The sequence below is a fragment of the Oryctolagus cuniculus genome, chromosome 2 (genome assembly GCF_051225735.1).
Source record: "Oryctolagus cuniculus isolate XC-2025 breed Fujian yellow rabbit chromosome 2, ASM5122573v1, whole genome shotgun sequence".
In the NCBI taxonomy this organism is placed as follows: Eukaryota; Metazoa; Chordata; class Mammalia; order Lagomorpha; family Leporidae; genus Oryctolagus; species Oryctolagus cuniculus.
Window position 1 is genome coordinate 139154111 of NC_142868.1, and position 15349 is coordinate 139169459.

General features: G+C 52.9%; 1 protein-coding gene across 1 annotated transcript; it reads right to left on the bottom strand.

Moving 5' to 3' along the window:
- Positions 1-475: 475 nt before the first annotated feature.
- On the bottom strand, positions 476-14001 carry PROKR1 (prokineticin receptor 1). The gene is made up of 3 exons (XM_008254312.5): positions 13875-14001; positions 11485-12129; positions 476-3917 (listed from the first exon to the last, which is right to left on the bottom strand). Exons 2-3 carry the CDS (start codon positions 11955-11957, stop codon positions 3221-3223), a joined length of 1170 nt encoding a protein of 389 aa, XP_008252534.2. The 5' UTR covers positions 11958-12129; positions 13875-14001; the 3' UTR covers positions 476-3220.
- Positions 14002-15349: the final 1348 nt, after the last annotated feature.

Genomic DNA, 15349 nt, shown 5'->3' on the forward strand with positions numbered 1-15349 from the left:
ATTGGCTATTCTCGCATGCTAGGGATTAGAACTGGACTCATTCTTTGCGACTACATTCCAAAATGTATCCTATTTTTCAAGAACCAGGGCTCCTATTTATAATTTTCTGGTCATCTCAGAAGTCTTTTCCTTAAGAAGCATGGACCTTGTTTCACACGTCAGGATGTTCAAAGGTTTTGCCTTTGCTTCCGTAAGGGGCTTGGATGGATCCTCAGATTTCAAGTCTTGGCACACATATGCTAAAAAAGTATTCATAATTTTACCAGAGCAGACTTAGAGGAAGAGGGCATACAAATCAGTTCGATCTCTTCAGCACAGAGCGGGGAAATCTGTAGGTAACAAGAGCATGAGTTAGCCTGTTCTCCCAATTCACAGGGTCATGGAATCTACACAGTGTTCTCTCAAAAAGCTGTAACACTCTAGCTAGGAAAAGGGTGGGTGAGAAGGAAGGCAATTATAGGAACACTACAGTCAATGATTTCTTATTTATTTATTTCACTCATTAACAACACAACACTTTACTCACTATAAAATCACAAGCAGACACTAATATTCAGATACTTTACAAATCATTAAATGACTGAAAATTGATACATTTTAAGCTGAAAAGCAGAAGGGAGTTGGTTGTCTCATCAAAAACTCCTGTTCAATACAGTCAACTCTCATTTAGCATTTCTAATGGAAATGTAGAACACAATGACAAGGAATTGTATAATTTCATTACTTTTAAGCCAAAATTAACTTTCCTGGTTTATAATCCAATATATGACTTTATAAAAGGATAAGAATTACTTTCTAATGTATTTTTCATTTAGGCTAATCTTTTCAAGATTTTATTTATTTATTTGAAAGGCAGAGTTAAGGAGGCACAAAGAGATACAGAGAGATAGATCTTCCATTCACTGGTTCATTCCCCAAATGGATGAAATGCCCAGGGCTGGGCCAGGCTGAAGCCAGGAGGCTGGAACTCCCACTTGGGTTGCAGGAGCCCAAACACTTGGGCCATCCTCTGCTGCTTTCCCAGGCACATTAGCAGGGAGCTGGATTGGAAGTGGAGCAGCCAGGATTTGAACCGGCTCTCGTTTAGTATGCTGGTGTTGCAGGCAGCAGCTTAACCCACTGCACTGCAACTGGGCCCTAAGCTAATATTTTAATTCATTTTTGTTCTCAGTGAGCATTCTGATTAAACTGTAGGGTAAGTCTGTTGGGTAACAAGTTGGGAAGAAACAAAGAGGTCTTTGAGTTGTATCTTCCAAGGAAATAACATAACTATAAAAGATACCTTTTGCTGCCAGAAACAGAGAGTTGTCTATATTTGAAGGAAGGAATGACACACACGTATCATTTAGCCTTGCAATTGCACTGCTCTCAGATTAAATGGGAAGAAAAGGACAATTCACTTCATAGTTCTGCACACTCATAACAGCAAACCAAGAAACAACTGGCACGTGACCCAGACTCATGCTGACCAGGAACACACATGGGAAGACGGTCACTACGTCCATGATCGCAACATTAAGATCTCACTGTACGCTTGCCTTCTATCTGGAGATGCAGCCACCGTTTCCTTCATGTTTCTGCCTTGTTTTTGAGGAACGTGATGCACATAGCACTGCTGAGAAATGGAGAGGACTAATAGACACAAGGTAGAAAGCAAGGAGAAGATGGCGAGATCTCCAGACACAGGAACCCAAGTAGCAGGCACACCACACACACACACACACACACACACACACACACAGGTATTAGTCCATTCTTCTGTGTGGTTGGAGCTTTTCCCCACCACACAGATAACAGAGCCAAGGCTGGGTATCAGATCTTCTTGTTCCAAAATTCCAAACACAAAACAAAGGAGACAGGTTCAAGAACGGGACAAGCTTTTGGTAAGCCCGTGGGATCACCACAGCTCCTGGAGTCACCACAGCTCACTTCCGGGGCCACCCCTTCCGGCTCTATGTCACCCTCTTTCCCAGGTGCATCTCCTGCCACTGGGTCACATGGGCTCCCTGACACTGAGCAGCAGAAATGTGCTGGTTTGTCCCTCCATTTTAAAAGAGGAATCGCGACCAGGCTTCAGGCACCAGTCACCAAGGCTTCTCGCTCTCCCAGAACACCAGTGAGGGTCCCTTACCAGGCCAGCTGGTTAGGAGGGAACACTTCATGCCTTGCTCATGTTTGAGAGACGGTGGACAATTAACTTATGGCCACATCCACGAGGTGTGTGTCTATTACGCCTTGCTTCCCAAGCCTGGAGACATGACAAGGAAGGGAAGGATTTAAGGGAAGACTACCTGGTCCAAGCCAGGGCACCTACATGGGGAAAGCGTATCATCCTCCACCTGGAGTGCCTGAGCCCCGCATGCTGTTAGAGGTCCGATTTCCACTCTCTGTACCTGTGCCTCAACTCTCCTGCAGCAGGAAGCCCAAGGAGCCGTGAGGACATGCCCACCCTGAAACCTGGTTTTCCCTCTCTAGACTTACTCCAGGTACCCCGAACCCGTCATTTCGTTGTCAGTGCTGTCCAGGGTCTGCATGGCTCCTTCCCCAAGTCCATCCTCATGGTTATGAGCCTCCCCATGTGTGTGCAAACTCCTAGGTTTGAGGGGGGCAGTGAGTGGGGACAGAGTTTGCATAGAACTTGGCCATGAATACTAAGGTATGCATGTGCACGCATGCAAGGCTCGTCACAGTGAAGGTCAGAATCAGAGGCGAGAAGAGATGGGCTGCAGAAAGAGCCTGATGTCTCTTGTGTTGTTGATCCAGCCTTGCTGATGTCAGGAGTGAAGTCAAGCTAAAGAGCATTCCCAGAAGAGGATTGACCGGTGTCTGACAAGCAGCTGGGACAGTGCAGAGAAAGCTTCGCGGCACAAACACGTGTCCTGAAGTCCCAGACATCTACTCTGGTTCCCTTCTATTCCAGACCACCTACACCACCAATACATTGTCCCTGGTTTAATCTCTATTTTATTTTGCCAACTAAATGTCAACAGCACATACAGGTTAAACCAGAGTCCACCCTTTCTACATATTAGACATTCAGTGAATGGCAGCCATGAATGAGCCTGGGGTCCAAGGAGGGAGATCCAGCTCTCCTTGCACACCATGGTCACAGAGCTGCCCATTTACTCTGGCCTCCACAGCAAACCAAGGGTTCCTTGTTGAGGCTGTGTATCCAGGCGTCCTGGCCAGTGTCCCACACATCTCTGCGAGGGCCAGGGGGTCATTTCAGCCTGACGCAGTCCACCTCTTCGGTGGCAAGTATCCCCGTAGTCTTGAGATCGAGGTCGGCGCTCGACTTGTTGCCGCTGTAGGAAGCCCTCCAGCGGGGCAGCAGCATCTTCTTGCAGTATCTGATGGTGCTGTTCTTGATGCTCACGAAGCACAGGGTGTTGATCATGCTGTTGCTCATGGCGATGCACTCGACCATGTAGAAGGCGGTGAGGTAGTGCTTCTCCCGCACGAACACCGCGGGGAAGAAGTCGCGCACGAGGGTGAAGCCGTAGAAGGGCGCCCAGCACAGCACATAGGCCGTGAGGATGCCCATGAGCACCAGCACCGTCTTCCGGCGGCAGCGCAGCCGCTTGCGGATCTGCTCCGTCTGGAAGCCAGGCACGGCCTTGAACCAGAGCTCCCGGGAGACCCTGGCGTAGCACAGGGTCATGGTGAGCACGGGGCCCACGAACTCCAGGCCGAAAAGGAAGAGGAAGTAGGCCTTGTAGTAGAGCTGCTGGTCCACCGGCCAGATCTGGCCGCAGAAGATCTTCTCCCGGCTCTCGACTGTGAGGAGTGCGGTTTCGGTGGTGAAGTAGGCGGAGGGGATGGCGATGAGGAGGGACACGGCCCACACCAAGGCGATCAGGCCAGTGGCTGTCTGGCACTTCATCCGCGGCCTCAGCGGGTGGACAATGGCCAGGTACCTGCGACAAGAACACACAAGGAGTGACAATGGCCAGCCGCCAGGAAGAGCAGGCACTGGATGCGAACTCCATTTCTGACACATGTGTGGAGGGAAAACCCAAATAGGCTTCCACAAAAACACAGACTTGTTGCAAACCCCAGCTCCACCTCCAATTAGTTGTGAACCTCGGGCAAGTTTTATTTAATCTCGCTCTGAGTCTCAGCTTCCTTACCTGCAGGAGGTTTTGTTGGTTTGTTTTAAAGACTGCAGAGACTGTAGACATAAACAGAGCAGATTAAGCTCTGCCTGCAGTGCTGGTATCCCCTATGGGCCACAGTTCGAGTCCCACCTGCTCCACTTCCAGTCCAGCTCCCTGCTAACGCTCCTGGGAAAGCAGCAAAAGATGGCCCAAGGGTCTGGGCTCCTGCAGCTCCCATGGGAGACCCGGATGGAGTTTCAGCCTCCTGGCTTCAGCCTGGCCCAGCCCTGGTCATTGTGGCCATTTGGGGAGTGAATCAGCAGATAGAAGATTGTGTGTGTGTGTGTGTGTGTGTATCTCCCTCTCTAACTCTGCCTTTCAAATAAATCTTAAAGAGAAGACTCCAAGTGATAATGTATGCAGTATTCCTGGCAGTTTTAAACGCACTCAAAAAGTGATGACAATTACTATTAAATGTAGTAATGACGCTTCTCATTGATTTTTAGCCTGGCACTGTTCTCAAATGACCTCAGAGTTTAGGGCTGCATGGGCCTGCGAATGCCCAAGAGTAGCTGGGACAATTTGTCCTTTCCAAGGGAGCAGTGGGCAAAGTGCTGAGGATGCAAAGGTGGAGAGAAAGCATGTAGCCATCTATCTCATTTTCCAAGTGGAAACAGACACTGCTAAGAGGTGGTGACTTTCTCAAGTTCATGTACCACAAGGCTCTGGACAGAAAACATGTAATCCTGCCTCACAGGGTTGAAGCAAAAATCAACTGAACATGCATGAATGTGTGTGTGTGTGTGTGTGTAACCACAAAGCAACAGTAAAAGAGACGGCTTTTGCTCTTTCTCCAAGAACCCACACTACTGTCACCAGAGTGGTCCAAGGAGAGCGAGCACTGACAGGGGTGTGAGTCACGTACGTGGCGCTGCCTCGTCCGTCGCCGAGAGCGCGCACACCTATACAGAGCTCTGGTTTCCTGGAAGGCTTTCCACAGCCGGCAGAGCATGGGGGTTGGAGGACAGAGATGGGGAGCGACGTGGGGGGCAATGTGGGATCTGCATCAGAGATAAACGCATCCTCCTGGGTCCACAGCTCAGCCCAGGAGCAGCCCTGTGCAAATGTGGCAGGGCCCTGAAGGGAAGCCAGCCCAAGGCTGTTTCCTTTGAAACCATGGCCTTGGAGGTGATCTTTTCTGGAGTTTGGACTTGAAGAGGGATTCATCTTTATGTCTCTGTGCTTCTGCTGCTGCTGTCCCCTCCCCTCAGCACAGGCAACCAAAGTCCCTGAAGGTATCTGGAGTGTTCAGCAGAGGGAGAGGCGCACTCTCTCCCAGCTCCCACAAGAGGTGACACGAAGTTGCATGCATTGAATCCACCCCGGAACACTCCACTGGCTGCCTGGCTTGGCTACCAGCAGCCATCCCAGGCTCTCTAGCCAGCCAGGGAGTGTGCTCCCTGGAACGGCAGGGGTTGGCGATGCTGTTGTCAGTGTGTGTGTGTTGGGGGCGGGGAGCAGCTGCCCATGGGCCACTGTGCTCTCACGTCATGAGTGCATCAGACATGCTCTGACTCCCAACAGCACCTAAGAGCTTAGAGCTTCTGCCTTCGCTGGCTCGTTTGCTGGCTAAGTCTCCGCCACGTTCTTCTGATCACTCCGTCACAGAGAACGGCTGCCTCCGTATGTGCTCATGACAAGGATTTTCACTAGACAGCTTGGCTCTTGTCCTCCTTTTCCCAATAGTAATTTCTCAAGTCTTTATGATGTCTCAAAATTAGAGTCTGTTTTCAACACCAATCTTGGACTCAGAAGATGAAGAATCGAATCCCGGCTTTGCCGCAAAACTACCATGTGAATTTCAGCCATCCTTCCTTCCTACCTGCAGGTTCGGTTTCCTCAGCTGTAAGATGGGGATATTGGTGAGCCTCCAGCGAGACACTGCTGTTCTGTATACACAGCAATTTCCCTTGATCTGTAATTGGCAAGCCCCCTCCTCCTTTCCGTTTTGTTGAACCCAATTCTTTACAACAAAACTAATCATCAAGGTTGTTTCATCCAGGCCCTCTCTGACATCACCCCGCTCTGTGCCCCAGGGCTAGTGCCAGGAGCTGCACCAGCGGCCCCCCTGACTCATTTATTAATAAGTACAGCAGGAAACAGTCTCCAGGATGTCCATCAGCCTTGGCTATGCTAGGATCAGAACTGCAGGACGCTAATGTTGGCCATAGCGCCTGATGTTTGCAAAGAAGCTCGCAGTTCACAAAGCAGAGCAGCTTCAAATCCACTTTTTCATTAGCTCATCCCAGCACGATTAAATAGGCGAGGGAGTGAAGAAGCTCACTTCACAGGGAAGTCACTTAAGGCTTGGAGAGGTTTCACAACCTGCACAAAGCCACACTGCCAGAAGCGGACAGGGCCAGGACTCGGATCTCTACCTTGCTGCAGAACCTGGGAATGCTCGGACCCGCCGTTTGCCCCCACTCCCACCCCTTTCTAGCAACAGCAAGCAGTGCCCCTGCCTCCTCCTCCCTGGCAGCCTAGCAGCCCTTCCCCGCTTTTCCCTCCGTTGCAGTTGATGTCTAAGTTATTGCTGTTCCAAGAAGGAGTCAGACTATTGGCAGCCACTTTTCTCTGCTTCTGACTATGCCCTTGGCCCGCCCTGCACGTCTAACACTACAGTGGCTTAGCTCCAGGTCCATCTTGAGCCAACAGTTTCCAGAGAACAAGGGATAAAAGCTGCTGGACCAAGAAACGTCCAGGCAGTAACTGTATGATGGTGGTGGGCTGGGTGATGACGCAGAGAGCACTTGGGCTCCCTCTCCGAACCCAGGCTGGACCCCAGGCCCAGCCGTGGTAATGGCAGTCCCAGCAGCTGCTGGCCAGTCCTGGGATGGGCAGCAAGTGCGTGCCCTGGCCCTCAGGGCAGCCTGTATAGCAGTGAGCTCACCAGGGGTGGGAATGGAGTGCTTTGTGCTTCTTTAGGCTGGGTGAGGTGACTTGGGCCTTAGCTGGCCTCACCCAAACAGGGTTGGAGAGCCTCCCGGCAGGTGCACAGTGGGTTTGCTCCAGATTCTGGGTACGAGAAAGGAAGGCCCCCAGTGCCCATGTGCTGTGGGACTTAGGGGAACACCTTGAGGACAGCGCAGGTATCTCCTCGGTAAAGAGGAAAGCCAGGCCTGAGCAGACAAAGCCCTCCCGTGGTCTTTTTCAGCCCTCGTCTGCCATCAGCTCCCATGCCCTGTGCCATCCTTTCTTGGCTGGGGTCGTGGCTCACTAGGCTAATCCTCGCCTGCGGCACCAGCACCCCGGGTTCTAGTCCCGGTTGGGGCGCCAGATTCTGTCCCGGTTGCCCCTCTTCCAGTCCAGCTCTCTGCTGTGGCCCGGGAGAGCAGTGGAGGATAGCCCAGGTCCCTGGGCCCCTGCATCCATGTGGGAGACCTGGAGGAAGCTCCTGGCTCCTGGCTTTGGATCGGCGCAGCGCGCTGGCCGTAGCAGCCATTTGGAGGGTGAACCAATGGAAGAAAGACCTTTCACTCTATCTCTGTGTCTAACTCTGCCTGTCAAAAAAAAAAAAAAAAAAAAAAAAAGATCGTCCTTCCTCATCACTACTCTTCTTATGTTTCTTGCCCCTCCCCCACAGACCCACAGCCTCCCCAGTCCTCATGCATGCCTCAGGCATTCCCCTCTCCAGGCTTTGGCAAACACCTTCTACCCTCTTGGAAAACTCTCCTCTCCTTGGCTGATGCTCATTTGTTGAAGGCCACTTAAAAGCCCGCTTCCTGCACCAAGCTTCCTCTGACTACTCCTGGGCACAATGCTCTCTCTAAACTCCAGTTAAAACGTGTCCCGTACGCATCCTTTAACTGCTTCATACATGCAAGTCATCTCCCCTCTCATCATCATATCTTGCTTCTTTCACAACCTCTGTGAATTCTGGCCACCTAATAGGATCTTCATAAAACTTCTCCCTCATCAAATGCCTGGCACTGGGCGAACAGAAATGTGAAAGGCCATGGTGACAGTTCTCCCAATAGGTTGCTCTCTTCTTTGTAAAGCAGGACATAACTGTGTTTATCCAGCAGGAGATGGAGAGGCTGTCTAGGGCTGGATGACAAATGGCTGGAGGAATGGGAGAAGGGGTTGGGGCAGTGCTTGGCAGACAATGGAGCTATCAGTGATCCTCTAAGCAAGAGAAGGGATTCAGGGACAAAGCAGATTAAGTTGGCTGTAGCCCTGCTTATTCCCGCGGCCACAGAAGCCTTCCAGAGTTCCCAGAACCCGGCAGGTTTGTTCCTGCCTCAGGGCCTTTGCACTTACAGTTTCCACTGGCTGGAATGCTATCTCCTTCTCCACCAGACAGACCTTTCCCCCCACCCCCCATCACTCGGTGGTCAGTTAGGCTGTCTGCTCCTCAGAGACTCTTGCCTGACACTGCACCCTGGATAAGTCTTACCCTCAGGCACCCTCTCTTTCTTGGTGTGTGCTTCTGTTCAGTGTATTTTTCTCTTCTGAAACTACCTTCCTCTGCCCCTTGCATACAACTTCCATAAGCACCTGCAGCTTGTTTTCGTATTCCCTGCCGGCAAGAGTATCTGTCACATTGCAGTCACTCAGTGAAAGTGCAGTGTTTGAATGAACGCATGTGTGTATGAGTGAATGAGTGAATAAAAGTTTAGAACGGATTATGAGGGGTATAGGGCTAGCAGACAGGCTGAACCAAGAGACAAGGAAGATCAAGGGGAGACTCTGACACTCCAGCCGTCAGCAAGGTCGGGGCAGGGCCCTGGCAGTGGGATGAATGCCGGAGAAGGTGCTGAGAGTGAGAGCAGCCAGGACAGAGTCTTCCTCGTGTAGATGCCTGGGAGAACAGGGGAAGCTACCATAAGAACAGACATCTGAGCAGGCACAGGACAAATGGTTCTGTTCTGCTAGTTCTTAGAAACTTTGGGTTTTCAAAAATCGCATCATAAAGACAATCATTTCAGTGAAACCAAAGTGGCTAGCAGATGGGAAACACTCACGAGTATATCTGGGTTTTTGTTGTTGTCTTTCCATTGAGGGTTAATTTGAGAATTGAAATACTTACTGTTGAGTGCTTACTCTGTGTTCAACAGTGTTCTAAGCAATTATAGATAGTCTTTCATTTTATGCTCAAAGCAACCCAAAGCAGTATAATTTCTTATTATTCCTGTTTTCTGGAGAGAAAATGGAGGAACAAAGAACAGTGGGTAGGTGATAGAGCAGGAATTGACATCCAGGCAGATTATCTGCTCATACCATTCCCACACGGATTTCATTAAACACAAGTGAAGATGTGTTTACAACTGTACCTGTATGTTATGCCAAGATACAGATTAGTGGTCCCAAGCTAAGCAAATCAAACCTGAAAATCACTGATAAACTTCTGAACACATAAAACCAGACAGAAATCAATGATCCCTAAACCACAAAATTGAAATTAGATAACAACACATGAAAATAAAGAAATAACTTGAAGCAAAGGTCGCACACATCAATAAAAGAACTTAATGCACTGGAGTAGCCAGGTAGGCAGCCAAAGCCTCCGGACGCCCTGTGTAGGCACCCGCTGCTCTCCTCCAGTGTCTGAGTGCAGATTCCCAAAGACAACCCCACTCCGCACAGTAGCAGGCCTGAAGATACAAAGCATGTTTCCCAACTCATCTTTCTTGTTGTGTCAAATCTGTATCATGTAAACTCACACTGCCAGGGAAACGTCTGCAATGCCTCAGGCGAGCTGAGCGCGACAGGAGAGTTGCATGTCAGCTTGACGCGGTGCGGCGGGTCGGCATTGATGGATTGGCTGACATAGCTCTTCCCTCTTACATGCTGGAAACTCACCCCATGCCCCCTCTTTTCTCCAGGCTTCCTACCCCCCCCCCCCAAAGCGCTGGCCTTTGACAAGCAGGCCCCTTGTGTGCAGGGGATCTCATCCATGGAGCAGCCCCAGGCAAGTCCCTTGCAGTCCTGAGAGCACACCCCACCCCGGAGAAGACCTCAGGAAATGACCCTGTCTGCTTCATCCTCCTCATGCACTAAGACAAAAGGTGGCAGCTTCTGTTTGCAGGAAAGGTCCCAGACAGACTCCCTGGAGCTCCTCCTGGGCTGCTCTGGAGAGGATGTGGGGGGCAAATCCTCTGCTCCACTGCTCCCCTCCTGCTGCCCCAGGGGGTCCACCCAGAGTCCCTGCCTGGGTGGATAAAATGCCTCGGGACTCTGGGAGGACCTCAACCCAGGGGAAGCAGCTCTGTGCAGGGATGACCGCCCAGAGCACTTTCTTTGGGTCCTTTTAAGTGGCTAAATTCACACCCCTCAGTGGCTTTAAAACCAGGCTCCTTGGCAGCTCCCTTTCCCCAGGTGTGGTCCTCTTCCAGGTTGTCCTACCCCTGACTGTCCTGCCTGTGGCTTCAGAAAACACACCCTATTAGCTAGGCTCTCCCCTGGAACCCTGCCCTAGTGTCCCCTGTGAGAGTCAGGTGGACCCCCTCAACCCCATGCAGAAGCCCCGAGGCTGTGGCTGTGGCCCGTGGAGAATGTGTGTGCCTCGTGCTGTCTGGGTTAAGAGGGAGACAAGCGGGTCAGGTGTAAGCACACAGAAGTCTGACCGGACCCGCACGGCCACTGCCCGGACCTGTAAGGAGAAACTTTGTAATGAGCATCCAACTGCAGGCACTGGAGCTTGCAAGGCTGTTCCCCAGGAAACAAAGGTGACCACCCCAGCCCATTAGTGCAGGTTTACCCTGAATGAAAAGACTAAATAGAAGAGGTTTGAAGAGACTGCTGCTGTTGCTTCTATGTGCCATCCTTGGAAACAGGTCTTCTGCAGATGGTGCGTGAAAATGGGTGAAAAGATGCCAAGTGGCCAATGGAACAACAACAAAGTAACTAGCGGTATGCTCCTTGTTTTCTGCTCTTTCCAAAGCAAATCACTCAATCTTACTTAAAAAGCAGAAAACAAAGAAGTCTTGAGATAGGAATCCGCCCCCCACCGGATTTGAAGTTACCCGGAGAGGGAACTGCCTGGAACTTGAACTTTATCCCTCAGCACCTCCTCTTACCTGTCTGCTCTAGACCAGGCACAGGTACAACCCCCAGGAGCAGGGCCATGTCAGGAGGACCAAAAGCCTTGCTCCTGCTCAACTCAAGGGGGCTCTGCTGCCTCCTGCCTTGCCCACAATTGGAAAACTAGATCCCTTCTCCCTACTCCATCAATGGGAAAACTTTTCAGTCCCCCATGCATCCCCATCTATGGGGAATACATTTAGATCACTCCTATCGATCTATAACCGCAGGAAAGGAAGAGACTATTCCAAAGCCCCTTCTCCCCCCCTCCCCAACCTTTGCACCCCTACTGCCCCTGGCTCACCTGTCAATGGCAATGGCCAGGAGGGCATTGGTGGAGACGTAGAGAGAGACAGTGCGCAGGTAGTTGACAGAGGCACACAGGATGTGGCCGTGCTCCCAGGAGAGCTGGCGCACTACATAGTAGTCCATTTCAAAGGGGCAGCAGATGATGGCCACCAGGAAGTCAGAGATGGCCAGGTTGGCAATAAGCAGGTTGGTGAGGTTACGCAGCTTCTTGTAGCGAGCGAGGGCAACGATGAAGATGAAGTTGCCAATGCCACAGACCAGCATGATACCCACCAGGGCCATGCCGATGACTATCTTGGCAGCAAAGAAAGTTCGGGAATTGGTCACATCCTCATCTTCCCCCAGGGGCATATCATAGTCGCCATAGCTGAAGTTGAAAGGGAAGGAAGCAGTGTGGGCTCCCTGCGGGTCAAAGGTAGACTGGAGGGTGGTGGATGCGTTGGTGGCATTTTCATCCATGACCCGCATGGTGCTCTCCTTCTGACCAGGAAATGTTGTGAGCAGCACTGCAGGGAATCCTTTGGGGTGCTGTCTGCAAGGCTGATGGCTCCCCTCTCTCCTGACACCCAGCTCTCCCTTGATGAATCACAGCACCCCTGCCGGCATCCCCAGGGTACAGCAGCCGAGCTCCATTCTAAGCCTTTGAAAGACACAAACAGTTGGCTACATGGTGGAGTGAACCCGGCCCAACTGGAAACCACCCTGTAACCTAGGCAGACCCATTCGCCACAAGCTCTGAGTGGCGTTCAGTGATGGAGTAGAAACAAAAGAGCCCGTAGAGAGAACAAATGAATGACCTCCACCTCCTCACTCTGTTAGGCAAGGCTGGATTGTTATACAGGCCATCAGGCCAGAGTCTGTTTCTTTGAGTTCCACTGAAGAATCAGAAATGTCACAGCTTTTCTCAAGGGTAGGAGCTAGGAAGGAGGAGCAGAAGAGGGCTGAAGGGAACACAAGAGACTCTCAAAACTACGCACAAGACCTCTCAGAACTCTACGCACTGTCCTGACAGCCTGCACTGTGTCCTGCGGCATAGCCCCACTCTGTGGTTAGCAACAGCTTTCCAGGGCTTGAGCAATCCTACCTGCTCTCTTCTGGCAACACACAGCCCTACAGTCACAGAGCCAGGTAGCAGCCACCTTCCCCTCTCCCCGCCAGGCTGAACTGATCCCACAGCCTAGCAGGAGGGTACAGCCGTCACCGAGATCTGTCTGCCGGCAGTGGCTGCACAGGCACAGCCGTCACTAACTCAGTGGGTCACCAGGAGGGATCCTAGAGCATCATGCTTCCTTGGCTGGTATGGCTCCCAAAGCAAAAGGCTTAAACACTCAGGGCTTCAACATCTGCCCAGCAGGCGATCAATACTGTCTGTAAAACCCAGGACTCCCTGGAGATGGAGCGTGCTCCACCCTCACGCTGCAAGGCAAGGAATCACCGTTGACTGAGTGCTCCTCACTCAGCTGCAAGGAAGGAGAGGGAGGGAAATCCTGACACAGAGCCCACCACACCATCTGCTGGGGTTGGGGGCTGAGGCCTGGGGGTGGGGGTTCAGCTGCACTGCTAGGGACAGAGAGAAAGTGAGAGTCCCCAGGGAGCTGAGGCAGTGAAGAGAGCCCAAGGCTACAGAACCACAAACCTGCGGTTCCCGGGAGAGGGAGACACTGGGAAGACCCCCCCCAGGACTCCCCAGGAAAGCCTGTTACCCACATTCCCCAAACCCAAAACATCTGGGTCCATCTTTGAAAGGGGCCAAGGGTTCAAGTCCCTCAGCCCTCTGCTGCCCTCCCCTCCCAATTCCTCACCCCGATTCCGTCCCTTCCTCTGAGCTCAGGCCGTTCAGCTTGGCCTCTGCCCTCTGCATCTGCCAGGCGTGAGAAGCGCAATCCAGAACTGAAAAGCCAGAGGGGGCCAGGCTTGGAGCCCAGGCAGGTGGGGGCTGCAAACGGGGTGAGGCCAGCCTGGCTCCCCACTGGCCCCGGGGCTCAGAGGTGCGTTGTCTCTGCAGGGTTCCCTTACTACCACGCAACCCAGGCTCCGGGGTGACAGAAACTTCGTGGTGGGGGTGAGGGTGGGGCATTAGGAAGTTAAGGTTTGGGAAGAAATTGTGCAGTGGTCTTTTCGCCTTCGTTCTCTCTTCCCAGGGAGGAACCTGGTTCCCTTCTGGTGTCTGGTGGACCGGCTGGAAGCCCTTCCCCGCAGCCACTGCTGATAAGCCCGCTCCTGCTCCCAACTTTCTCCTGGGAACCAGAGCGGCTACACCTACGAGCCCGAGCAGCAGCTGGATCCCCTGAAGAAGTGCACAGGGGTCGAGTTCCTTGAACCCCCACCCCCATCCTAAAGCCCCCCACGGGGTCCCTGGTGCAACCCCGAGGGCGCGCGCCATACCTGAGCGTCCTGCACCCAGCGCTCAAGCTCCGCTCTCTTGCTGCTCTGCTGGGGCGTTCTCGCCGCGGATCAGCAGCCCGGCCACCCCCAGCTCTGGGCCGCCCCCAACTCACTGTCTCCGCCCCCGCAGTGGACGCGCGGCGCCCGGAGCTCACGGGAGGCTGGCTCGGGCCGATCTACGAGGCTCCCGGTGGCGCCAGGGTCCGGGGCTCGAAGCAGGGATTCGGGAGGTGGGACTCGCCCAGGCGCACACGCGAGGCTGGGGGACCGGAGACGCCCCCAGGCCGGAGTGTCCCGGTCGCAGAACCGGCAGCTCCAGGCGTGTCCTCGCCGAAGGGAGCTGGCCACGCGGGCAGCTCGCTGCGATCTCAGGCTCCCGAACGGCGCCTCGGGGCTATAAGCGGGGCCCTGCGGCCACCCTGCGCTGGCGGTGTCAAGCGATGCTGCTTCGCCCACCCAGGGCATTGGACGCCTCCCGCAGGGCACCTGGCAGCCCAGCGCCGCCTGAGTGGGCGGACACGCCCAGCTCGGCTGTCAGCCATCAAAGGACCCAGAGGGGCGTCCTCTGCTGCCCACAGCCCCGCCCTCACGGTCCCCGCGGGGACCGGCCCAAACCTTGACCCCTGGGGTGATCTCAGCGGGACCTCGGGACATCTTCATGTTTGGCTGCCGGTCCTGCCTGGTGAGAGGCGCTGGGAGAAGAGCTATCCGGGGAGCAGTGAAGTGGGCAGGGCGCGCACGTTGGAAAGAGGAAGGACCCCTGCCTGGGTTCAGCAGACTGGGATGACCAGAGCTGCTTTACAGAGCACAGATCTCCTTCGTGCGGTAGCCTGCAGACTCCTCAGGAAGTTAAGCAGCACGACTACTACGTCGTCACAGGTGTACAACCCGAAGAACTGAAAGCAGGGATTTGGACACCTGCACCCCAACAGACCGTTCACAGGCGTGATGCGCCGGCAACTCACATGTGCATCAGCCAATGAACGGATAAATAAAATGCTTCTGAGGCACACAATGTGTTTTCAGCCTTCAAAGGGGATGAAATAACAAGTGTTGGTGAGGGTGTGGAGAAACTGGAATCCCCATTGCTGTTAGTGGGAACCTAAAATGGTGCCACCTTATAAATAGCATGTCTCCTCAAAAAATCTAGACAATAGAAGTACCATATGATCCAGGATGCTCACTTCTGGATTTAGCCCCAAAGAACTGAAAGCAGGATCTGGGAGATTTGCACATCTATGCTCATGGCAGCATTATTCACAACAATTAAAACCTGGAAGCCACTCCAGTCTCCATTGACCGATGAATGGATAAATCAAGTGTGGTGGAAATGAGGACTCTTCAGAAAGTTCATGGAGGGGCCGGTGCTGTGGCGTAGCAGGTAAAGCCACCGCCTGCAGTGCCAGATCCCATATGGGTGCTGGTTCTAGTCCCGGCTGCTCCTCTTCCAATCCAGCTCTCTGCTATGACCTGGG